General features: G+C 34.7%; 1 protein-coding gene across 4 annotated transcripts in view; it reads left to right on the top strand.

The window, feature by feature from the left end:
• ARHGAP5 (Rho GTPase activating protein 5) overlaps nucleotides 1-12598 on the top strand; it is a 72306-nt gene that overhangs the window by 36694 nt on the left and 23014 nt on the right. For 3 of the 4 annotated variants that reach the window (XM_032848892.1, XM_032848893.1, XM_032848891.1), the window contains exon 3: nucleotides 6881-7028. In XM_032848892.1, the coding sequence (XP_032704783.1) occupies nucleotides 6881-7028 (148 nt within the window). The remainder of the gene's footprint in view (nucleotides 1-6880; nucleotides 7029-12598) is intronic. The other variant, XM_032848894.1, reaches the window with a different exon arrangement.

The following is a 12598-nucleotide window of genomic DNA, read 5'->3' as shown; positions in this document are numbered from 1 at the left end:
AAATTAGGGTGTCGAGTAGTGAGAGAAGAATGGAGGGCTCAGAACTGAGTTTGGTAAACCAGAATGTTGGCAGGTGAAACTGAAAAAGAAATCCTTTGAGCAAAGAGTAATGAAATGGGAGCTGGGAAAGCAAGTGGTTAAGGAAGTAGTAGTCAGGAAACAATGTTTCTGAGAGCTCAGGAAGGGCAAAGCGAAATGTTTCTTTTTAATTTTAAAGTGTAGAAATGTCTGGTCTTGACTAGTGGTTAAGTAGAATGGAAGAGAAAACCCTGATGGAAGTAGGTTGAAGAGTGAATGGGATGTGAAAAGTAGATGGCGGATAGTAGATGTAGATGGAACCTCCAAGAAGTTTTGCTGTGAAAGGGAGCAGAACACCTGAAACTAATATATATCATTGTATGTTGATTAACTGGAATGAAAATAAAAACTTAAAACGCCAGTTTAAAAAAAAGCAAGAATTGGGGTGGTAGATAGAAGTCAACATGGGATCAAAGGAGGGTTATCATGTTTGTTTTTAAAGATGACAATTATTAGAAACTAATGATATGTTCAGGAGAATGACCCAGGGAAGGGACAGATTAATGTTATAGGAGAAAAGGGTTAGAGAATAGGGGTGACTCTATAGTTCAAAGCATTTTGCCTTGAAGGCAACTCCAATTTAACATTGCTCTTAAAAAAGAAAACATCATTACTTTTCCTTTCCTTTTATTTTCAAGTCTTAGGAGTCCTTTTGTTTAAATGGCATGTGTTTAGTTGGGTTTAGGTTTTTTTGTTTTTTTTTTTAAGATTTTATTTGTCAGAGATTGAGAGAGATACAGAGCGCGAGAAGCAAACTCCCCCTGAGCGGGGAGGCCAGTGTGGGACTTAGTCCCAGGACCCTGAGATCATGACCTGAGCCAAAGGCAGACGCTCAGCCAATTGAGCCACCCAGGAGTCCCTATTTGGGTTTAGTTTTTACCAAGTCTGAGAATCTTCTTTAGTTGATCTTATTTCATTTGTATTTATTTTTGTAAGTTTCAGTTTGCTTTTGTCTTGTTTCCTATTTTTATTCCACTTCAGTTGGAGATAAAAATGTAAGAAAGAAAAAGAAAAGTGAAGAAACTTAGTTTGTGTGTTGCTTATTTTTATCATTAAATACATATTGAACCCCTATTTCAGTTTCTCTTTCTTACCTCTCCCAGTAGTCATGATATTCTGTCAGGCATTAGTATAATTACATGATCTCTTATTTTTTTCTCCTTCTCTTTTAGGGTATATTGAGGCCTTTGGTTTTGGCCTATTGTCAGATTATTTTTACATTTTGTAGTTTGAGCCACTAAATTGTAGATGCGATTTTATTATATAGCCAAACCACTATAATTTAGAATTAGTTCTGTGTGTGACTATAAAAAAAAAAAAGTTCATTCTTTCTTCCATAGCACAGATTCTCAACATATAAGCTCTTTATTATCAATGATGTTTCATCACATGTTTTTTTCAGGAGTTTGTGCTGTTTAAATAATATTACATATTTGAGAATTTAAAAAAAATTATAGTTGCTTGTAGTGCACATCCGAATTGATACACTAAGTAAAGAATTTTTGACAATTCCTTTCTCATGAATATCCCTATAAATGAGTCTTCTGACTTTCCAGTTTTCCTGAGAACTTTAAAGCTAGCCTGATACTTTCCCTCTCCTGTTCTTGATTTCTTCTGCCTGGATGCTTCTAAGATTCTTTGAAGCTTACTGGATGCTTCTAAGATTCTTTGAAGCTTACTGAGTTGAATGTATGTCTGTAACTTGATGGTCCACTCCTGTTTATCTTTCCTAGTACATGATGCGATCATTTAATCTACGTATTGGCGTTCATTATTTCAAGAGACCTCAAATCCTTTTTTACTTTGCACTTTTTTACAGGCAGTATTCTAGATCTTTGGAGTATGTTGATGAACAAAACAGATAAAAATCCCTGCCCTTGTGTGGAGCTTAAATTGTAGTAGAGGACAGCAAGTAATAATAACAGTAATAATAATACATAAGTAAAGAATGTAGTGGTGTGGGTAGAAACAGCAGTAGAAGGGATTGGATTGGAAATACTGGACAGGAGCTAGAAGACAGGGATTAAGATAATAATTCTTAATAGGGTAGTCACTGTTGGCCTCATTGAAATGGTAAAGGGAACAGCCAGTATAAAAAAACACTTAGGAGCATGCCTGGCATGTTAAAACAGCAAGTAAGCCATTTGGCTGGAGGAAAGGAGTAAGTGATGAAGGAAGTAGAGGGAAATGAAGTCACAGTACAGAGAGGCAGAGCTCAAGGCATGCTGATTGTATATGGCCTTGTAGGCTGCTATTAAGAGAGCCGTTATCATTCTGGTTGCTTTATTGAGAATGGTTTGAGGGGATTGTGGTAGAACTGGGCGGGGGGAGGGAATGGATTGAGGAGTTGATTAATAATCTAGATGTATGAAATGATAGCTTTAAGAAGTAGTTGGATTCTGTATCTAATACATTTGCTTAACAGTTGGAAGTAGTGTATGAGAGAGAAAGAGAGATCAAGAATGACTTCCAAGATTGATAGCCTGAGCTACTGAAAGGATGGAATTGTCAGCATCTGAGATGGAGAAGGTTGCAGTTGGGAAAACATTTTAAGGAAATCATCAGTTAGTTTAGTTTTGCATATGTTAACAAAGATATCTTTCTTAGACATTGAAGTGGTGATGTCCACTAGAATGTTTCAAATGAGTCGAGTTCAGGAGAGAGACCTGAGAAGTATTTGGGTTATCAGCAGATGGATGACAATGTGAAGAGGGTGGGTATAGACGTTGAGAAATAAAGATGGTCAGGGACTGAGGCCTGGAGTTTTCACAACATTACAGGGATGGCTAAGAGACATCAGTGAGGAGACTTGTATGGGGAGTGTGAGTGAGGAAATAGAGGTGGTGGTCTCAAAGTCCAGTGAAGACATAGAGTGACTGCTGAAAGGTCAACGAAGTTGAAAACTGGGAACTGTTACAAAACAATCATTGGTGACCTTAATAAGAACAGATTTAGTGGAGTGATGAAGGTGATAGACTAATTTGAGTACATATAAGAGAGAATTGGAAACATCTAATATATATGACTTTTGCAGAGTTTGCAAAAGGAGTAGCATTATGGGGCAAATACCTAAGGAAAGGAAGATTGAGACTTCTTTTTAAAATGGAAACAAAAGGGATGCGTGGGTGGCTCAGTCGGTTAAGCCACTGCCTTGGGCTCAGGTCATGATCCCAGGGTCCTGGGATCGAGTTCTGTATCAGGCTCCTTGCTTGACAGGGAGCCTGCTTCTCTCTCTGCCTCTGCCTGCTTGTGCTCGCTTGCTCTCTCTCTCTCTCTCTCTCTGACAAATAAATGAATAAAAATCTTTTAAATAAAATGGAAGCAAAAGAGTATTTTTTGGAATGCGTCACAGGAATGATACAATGAAGGGGAACCAATGATCTTTTTCACTTTATTTTGATCTTTACAGTTGTATGGAGTCTTACTAAAGAGTTTTCATTTCTCTAACGGTTTTTTTCCTCTGTTGTCTCATTTCTTTGATTTTTTTACCCCCTGTGAGAATCCTATCTTAAATTTAAGAGAATAGAGAATACCAAGTTTTCTCGTTTCCTGGATTAGCTCTTTGGAAGCCTCCTTAACTGCTTTTTTTCTTCAGTTCATTATGAAAGAAGCGGTTGAGGTATATTTTTTTAAATGTTACTGATTACAGTATTTATTTGAGGATGTTGCTTAGATGCCCTCCCTTGTTGTATTGCTGATATTACTGGAGTGTGAGGGCAATTTCTAGAAAGAGTTACTTACATACCTTTTCCTGATCCTGTTTTCTTAGACTAATGATAGTTTTTAATGTCTGTTGAACACTTAATTGATAACATTGTATACATTATTTGTGAATGGGATGTTTAATTTTCTGTGGATATTCATTTGCAGCAGCTGACATGACATGAGATTTTCCTGAGTAGCCAGAAAAACAAGATTGGGCATTTGCATTTAAGCAGAAATAAAGATAGTGTGATTGTAGTATGAATCAAAAGTTGGGTTATCATAGATCAGACGTTTTCCTGCTGGTATAGTTATTTAAATTGGGGGCTGCCATTTCTGACAGTGCTTCTTCAAAAGTTATGGAAATAATTACCAAATAACCATACTCCTCCTCCTTTTCTTGCATTTCAGAGAATCTTGATGGCGTTTTATAGGAGTTACAATCATCTAACCTTAGTAACTTAGAAAATTCATTTTGAGTTGCTATAAATGTATAGCTATAGATCAGCATCTCTTAGTTAAGGGATGTATATCAGAATATGTAGACTTTTTCATAATTCACATATTATAAAAGAACTCCCTGAATTCTGATGGTTAAGAACCGTCACTATTAGAAAAAATGAACTATATACATTTTTATTCATCATAAAACCTAATACAGGAATGTCTAATTCAAAAGTTTTCCTGCATAGAATATTTTATATCAGTGACAGTAGAAAAATTAGTAAAATCCAGAACTTTTTATGCCTTTTTTCCTCCTAATATATTTGAATTATAACTTGAGCTGTCAGGGCAGTACTTTATTAGTAAATTATCCATTTAGAGTTTGCCAGAAATTCCATGCTACATGACACTTAGCCTTTCATTATCTTAGATTACTAGCCCTGCATCTTGGTATAACCACAGAATTAAATAATTTGCCCTTGTAATTTTATAGACCTTGGGGGATGTTCCCTGAGCATAAGCCAGAGAAACTACCTTACTTTGTTTTGTTGGCTTTAGCCTCCCAATTTTAGTCAGGTATTCAGTGCTTACTAGATAAAGTTTACACTTAATTGTTTCTTCTTTTCTATCATCCCAGGGATAAGGGTGGAATGTTTTCTGAGTCATCTGGGAGTTTAGATAGATTCCTAAAAGGCAGTATTAAAAAGAGGATTTCTTAAGAGTTGACTGGAACATTTAGGACCAGCTAGCTTACTTTTCTTGTAACTGTTCTTTATTTAGGTAGCAAATATCTATTAAGATCTTTTTATCATTTTCATTCCTGTTGCTTCTGTCATAGGCTAAGCATTGGTCTTTCCATTAATCTACCTAAGTGTAATCTTTTTCATTGCTGTATTATCACTTTAAATAAGATACATCCATCTTTGCCTCAGTTTTCAGTTTTCTAATAAAATTTTGCACCTGGTAGTTTGCAGGCTAGAAAGCACCTTAATGTTTCTGAGAAAAAGGACTCAGCCACTATCTACCTAAGTGTCTTCATTTCCATTTCCTTACATATTGTTCTGTTTTGGTGGTGATGGTGTGGTAGTGGAAGTATTATTTAAGGAGTAAGGATCCACACTGCTTGACTTGGTAGATTTAAGTCTTGAGCCAGATCAAACATTCCAGTGCTTTGTTGGCAACATTCCAGATATCTAGTTATATTTTATGTGATCTGTATGTATCAGGGTTATACGTAATCCGTATCATTGAGTTGCAGTATGTGAGAATTGAGAAATTGGATTTCATGAGCTCTGGAAGTGTGCTAGGTGGAGCAGCCTGAAATCAAAATGCAGAAAGGACTTATTTATTCAAGATAGCCAGAGACTTGGAAGAATACATTGGGGGATCCATGTAAAGGAGAGACTCCTCCAGCAAGAATGGGAAATTAAGATGAGTATTGCTTTAGGCATAGAAAGCTCTCCTGTCTCCCCCCGCCAACTTATACCTCCCCCCCCTTTCTGAAAAGAAATAGTATGCTTTTATCCTATTTACAAGTTAGTAATGATACTTACGAGTGATACTTAGGACAGATTTGAATAGGTTTGTGATTTATCAGAGAAAATAACTTTGTAGGTGCCTGGGTGGCTCAGTTGGTTAAGCAATTGCCTTCGCCTCAGATCATGATCCTGGAGTCCCAGGGTCATTCCCACATTGGGCTCCCTGCTCAGTGGGGAGTCTGCTTCTGACTCTCTGACCCTCTCCCCTCTCCTATGCGCGCGTGCGCGCTCTCTCTCTCAAATAAAAAAAAAAATCTTTAAAAAAAAATTTTGTAGGTAAACTAAAAAGGGAACAATAAAAATGCTCTAACATCTTCAAATTTCTGAAAATTTATTTGCATCTTCCTGTAAAATTATCTTTGGAGATTCCTAAAATAGCTTACTCCAGAAAAATTGACTTGGAATCTTCACAGCAGTTGAATTCTAGACAGTACTTCCTTAGGTTTTTGAGATGTTCACTCCCTTGTTAAGAACCCCTTTTCTCCCAGTGCTAGATTGAAGTTAAACTCTGAAAAGTGAAGATTTCATTTTGTTTTTACTATTGTGAAAATGTTTTTTCTATTACTTAAAAAAAACTGTCTTAACATTTAAGAAACAGAGTCAGTAGATAGGAAGAAAATGGGAAAATAAAGGACAAATGATGGGACTAAAATTCATGAAGTTACACAGTTTCATTGTATAATCAACAATTAAAGCTACATTATGTTCTCATAAATACAGCTATGCACAAAAACCTCACTTGGACCTGCCCCAAAGACCAAATAGAATCAGTAGACTGCACCTAAACTGAATTAAGTGTTTTTTACTTCCAGCTTTTCCCTTGAGTTAGCATTGAAAAATGATCTTTTCTAATTTCCCTACCTATCTAGTTTCCTATTATTTTCCAAAAGGAACTTTCTTTCTAGTCATTTTTTTCTCTGTTCATGTTTTTTTTTTTTCCATTGCTCAAGTTGTTGCTAGCGGCATTTAATGGATTCCCATATTCATGGTCATTTAGGTGGGATGTGGCTTTTCAAAACTTTTTTTGATACAAAATATGTGTTTGCATTGCTAAATACTACTGTTATTCTGAAGGAAATTAATTTTAATAGTTTTAACTTGAATATGTTTTCTTATAGCAGAAAAAGAAAACTAAGAACTTCAATCCACCAACACGTAGAAATTGGGAAAGTAATTACTTTGGGATGCCCCTCCAGGATCTGGTTACAGCTGAGAAGCCCATACCACTGTTTGTTGAAAAATGTGTGGAATTTATTGAAGATACAGGTAGGATAGAAGTATCATTGCAAGAGATTTAATTTAAAATTTCACTTTTGCTATACCAACAGTTTGTCAAATGTTCATGATTCATAAAAGCTAAGTTTTGAAAGAGGTGTATACTTCTCCTTAGGATTGATTTGTTGAGTAGTAACTCTAGACATAACTGTCTGGTACTTGAAAAAAGCTCTTGTTAGCCATTAATGCTTTTGTTGGACTTCTCTTTAATAAATGGGTAAGTTGAATGCTAAAATTTTATTTCTCTTACTCTGTAATTTAGAATTATGTTGCTATTTAATGATAGTAATGATTTTAAATAATTTGAAAGTTAAAAATTTCTAAAGTCTAGTACTATTTTTATTACCCATTTTACAGATAAATTTTTATTTTAAAGTTCATAGTGATATTTATAAATGTATGAAAGGCTGCTTGTTTGAGATGTTACTGTTTATTTAGCAGCACTATCTTGATGTGTTGTTTATGGTTTGAGTTGTATTTTTAAGGAGTGTACAGATACCCTCATTATTTTAAAAACTAGCCTGTGTTATTATCTGAGGGCTGGACTAGTCAAAATTGAAGAATAAAGATAGAATCTTATGTTTATATGCATTTAAAAATATGTTAACATTAAACCTCAGTAACTGAATGGACTACAAAATTTAATGGTTTGAAAACATGCGCTAATTCCCTCTTAGCTTTATTTGTTCTTAATGATCTTCTTTGCTAAATAAGCATTGTTTAAAAGACAAAACTAGGACATCTGTCCTGTCTAAAATGTCAAGCTCATTTTTGCTTGGATGTACAGTTCTATACCTATTAGATTTTCTGTTTGGTGAGAAGTGCTGACTTTAAGTTTTAATAAAGGGGTAGAATATGGGACAGTAACTGTTACCCATTAGTATTATAGTTGAAATAACTTATCTTCCCCATTTCATTAATAAGGGTTAATTTACAGAGCCTACATTTGGATATGCTCTTAATCATTTGTTTTTTCCTTCAACAAAGTGTGTTTTAGCCAAATTTCTTGTCTGTATTTCTGCCCATCTTTAGCATAGTAGAAGTGCAGATATTTTTAAAATATTAGCTTTCTGCTTTGAGCTTGAACTCTCATTTGCTCTAGTAAAATTTGGCTTTATGGATATGACTGAGAAATTAGGAGGTATTTTTCTTTAGTAATTAGAAAGCAATAAAGTAATAATTGATAGTATTTTGTACATTTATTTTTTATAGTTAAAAATTCCCATTTCTTGGGGTGCCTGGATGGCTCAGTGGGTTAAAGCCTCTGCCTTCGACTCGGGTCGTGATCTCAGGGTCTTGGGATCGAGCCCCGCATCGGACTCTCTGCTCTGCGGAGAGCCTGCTTCCTCCTCTCTCCCTGCCTGCCTCTCTTGCCTGCTTGTGATCTCTGTCAGTCAAATAAAATCTTTAAAAAAAAAAAAAAAGCCTCTGACTTCGGCCCAGGTCATGATCCCAGGGTCTTGGGATCGAGCCCCCGCATCCGGCTCTCTGCTTAGCGGGGAGCCTGCTTCCCTTCCCCTCTATCTGCCTGCCTCTCTGCCTACTTGCGATCTCTGTCAAATAAATAAATAAAATCTTTAAAAAAAATTCCCATTTCTTGAATATTTTTACGGTAATTGAGTGATTTGGTATGAGGAAAATGAATGAATTCCAAGTGTAAGATAAAATTAAATTCTACCCCAGTTCTTAGCATAATTTGAATTAATTCAGTTAACTGATAGGAAATTTTATATATTTAAGTGCTTTGTTAGAAGTGTACTGAGGTAACATAAGACCGTAAGAGTAGTCATATAGAAGATTAAAGCCCAATTCTTTGGTGGTGATAGTGGTAGTGTATTTGATTTTACGAATTAATGCAGATGAGTTTTAGCAGAAAATTCTCAGTTGCTTGAGTTCAGTGTTGAATATTCTCTATATGCACTTACAGCACAACCATCTTTCGAAGGTTTTACTTACAATGTAAATATATATCAGATACTTAATATTTAAAAGTCGTACTTTGGGTGCCTGGGTGGCTCAGTGACTTAAACTTCTACCTTTGACTCAGGTCATGATCTCAGGGTCCTGGGATTGAGGCCCACGTCAGGCTCTCTGCTCAGTGGGAAGCCTGCGTCCCTCTCTATCTGCCTGCCTCTCTGCCTACTTGTGATCTCTCTCTCTCTGTCAAATAAATAAATAAAATCTTAAAAAAAAAAAATAAAAGTTGTATTTTGTTGTTTGGAGTTCCATAGACATAGTGGTGTAAATGAGCAGTACTTTTATTGTTAGAATCAATCAAGAGGCCTTATTTAAAGGACTAAACTTTTTAAACAACCTTGAAGAAGCCCGTTATGTTAGTTCTAAATTCAACTTCATTGATGATTTACATACAGTGAAATTCACCAATTTTAATTGTACAGTGAGGTTTTGATAACTCTGTAGTCATTTAAGCACCACCACAGTCAAGATACAGAACATTTTCATCATCCCAAAAAGCATCCAGTGTTTCATCATGAAGTATGATGATGATAATGATAGCTAGCTGTTGGGGATTTTGTAGGTGCTCTTTATCAGATTGAGAAGTTCCCTTCTGTTCTTGTTTCCTTGTATCCAAAATGAATGTCGATTTTGTCATGTGACTTTCCTTCATCTGTTGAGGTGATCATATTGTTCTTTTATATATGGTAAGTTATATGAATTGATCTTCAAATGTTAAACTAAACTTGCATCCCTGGGATAAATACCACTTGGTCATAATGTTTTGTCTTTTTTAGATACTGCTAGATTCAATTTATTGAAATGTTAAGGATTTCTGCTTCCTGGGGGATATTGGTCTATTGTTTGCAATATTTGCGATGTCTTTTTCTGGATTGGTATCAGAATAAAATTGGCATCACAGACTTGAGTCTTTTCTAAAAAGTTTATACAGAATTGGTAATATTTCCTTCTGTAAATTTTAGTATAATTCACCAGTGAAACTGTTTGGACCTGGAATTTTATTTATGAGAAGGTTTTTAACTATGGATTAAAAATTATTTTAAGTAGATACTGGGCTTTATGGATTTTTGATTTCTTGAGTAAGCATTGTTTTTTGTGTGTTGTCTTTCAAGGGGTTTGTCTATTTCACCCAGGATGGCATAAGCTTGTTTATAGAATTCCTTATCCATGTTTTAATGCCTGTAGCATCTGTAGTGATACCTTCTGTTTTGATTTTGCATCACTAATTTGTCTTTTTTTACCCCTCTCATGAGATATTTATCAATATTACTGATCTTTTCAAAGAACCAACTTTTTGTTTTATTGATTTTTGTTTCCTATTTTTTAATTCAGTGAATTCCACTTTTAATTCCCTTTTCTGCTTTCATTTGACTTCTTTACAGTGTCTTAAAGTAGAAGCCCAGATTAATGATTTTGACCAGTCTTTAACATTTAATTTTAAATATTTTCCTCTAAGCATTGTTTTACCTGCATACCACAGATTTTGATATGTTTACATTTCTATTCAGTTTGGAATACTTTGTAACTTCCCTTTTGATTTTTTAAAAAATTTAACTCATTGGTTATTTAGAAGTATTTTATTTTTTTAAAAGGTTTTATTTCTTATTTATTAGAGGGAGAGGTGGAAGCAGGCTCCCCACTGAGCAAGGAGGATCCCAGGATCCCAGAACCCTGGGATCATGACCTGAGCCAAAGGCAGATGCTTAACCAACTGAGCCACGCAGGCTCCCCAGAAGTATTTTATTTCTGAATGTTTTCCAGATATCTTGTTACTCATTTCTAGTTTAATTCTGTTGCATTCAGAAAACAAGCAGTTTGATTTCACTGTAAGTTTATTTAGATTGTTTTATAGCTCATAATATACTCTGTTTTGAATACTGTTCCATGGGACCTTGAATAGAATGTTTTATTCTGTGTTGGGTGAAGAGTTCTGTAAATATAAGTTAGGTCACGAGATGTTCTTTAAAAATTCTCATAGATCCCTACTGATTTTTTTGTTGTTGTTGACTTTTTTTTTTTTTTTTTAGTTAAAAAATACTGTTGAAGTCTGCTCTCCCTCATGATTATGTATGTTTCTCTCCTTTTCCGTTCTGTTAGGTTTTGCTTCATGTGTTTTGAAATTTGTTTAGTTGCATATACATTTAGGATTATGTCTGCTTGATGAACTTAGTTATAAAAAAGATTTGCTTTATGCTTTATAATATTCCTTCTTAAGACTACTTTATGTAATATTAAGATAGCCAGTGGTATTTTCCTTGAGTAATGTTTGCGTGGTATATCTTTTCCATCCTTGTAGCCTATTTGTATCTTTATATTTAGTTTAGCTTCTTGCAGGCAGCATGTTAGTGGATTTGATAATTCATTTGTGTCATTGGAGTATTCATTAGGTCATTGGTTTTTATTATAATTATCAGTATAACTGGTTTTAAATCTCCCATCTTGTTTTTGTTTTCTTTTTGTCTGTGTGATTATTATTCCTTTTTTCTTCTTTTCCTGCCATCTTTTGGATTAATTGAATTTTTTAAAAATTTTGTTTTGACCCAAATTTGGGTTATCAGTTATGTCTGTCTTAGGTCTTTTAAGTGATATGCTTAGTGTTTGAGATATATATCTTTAATCACAGCTCATTGTCAAATATTACACCACTGTAATGTACAATTTAGAACCTAGTAACAATATATTTAACCTTCCATCCCTTGTTCCACTGTTACATATTTTAATTCTGCAATTTTTTAAAAATTTCAGTATAGTTAACATAGTGTTATATTAGTTTTAGGTATACAATATAGTGATTCAGCCATTCCATACATCAGAAATTGTAGTATGAAAAGCAGAAATGACGTTTTGGTAATGGATTCATTATGTACATGTTAAATTGTCAGTTGCCTATGGGTTATCCATATAAAAGCCCCAAGACTCCATTGAATGTATGGCTTTGGATCTTTGGAAAATGATTTAGTCTTAAGACTTCGGTAACTGAGAAAAAAAATCGGTAATTGTCATTATATAGTTATTAATGTAAGCTATGTGTTGATGAAATTGAGCGTGACTATACGGAGTGAGAAGAAAAGCTCAGTGCAAATAAGCTATAAAAAGAATAGGCTTTAAAACACTAGAGAGGAGGAAAATTTTAATAAGGAAGCATCAATATCAGCATTGAACATAAAGTCAGGTGATTTAGAATGATACATTTTTGTTGAGATAAAATTCATATGGCATAAAATTAGCCATATAAAAATGCTCAGTTCAGTGACCCGTAGTGCATGTACAGTGTTGTGCAACCACCACCTTATCTAGTTCCAAAGATTTTTTATCACCCTAGAGGTAGTAGAGGTAGTAGTTACTCCTTTCCCTATTCCTCCCTTGGCCCAAGACTGCGGCAACCACCAACCTGCTTATTGTCTCTGTGGATTTACTTATCCTGAATATTTCATATATATGGAATCATACATTATGTAACCTTTTGTCTGGCATCTGTTACTTTGCATAGTGTTCATCTGTGTTGTAGCATATGTATTTGTGTAGATTTACCACATTTTGTTTATTCATTGATAAGTTGGTGGACATTTAGCTTGTTTCCACGT

Source organism: Lontra canadensis, unplaced genomic scaffold, assembly GCF_010015895.1.
Source record: "Lontra canadensis isolate GAN:19392208 unplaced genomic scaffold, GSC_riverotter_1.0 scaffold214, whole genome shotgun sequence".
Taxonomy (NCBI): Eukaryota; Metazoa; Chordata; class Mammalia; order Carnivora; family Mustelidae; genus Lontra; species Lontra canadensis.
This window is presented reverse-complemented; position numbering and strand designations above follow the sequence as displayed.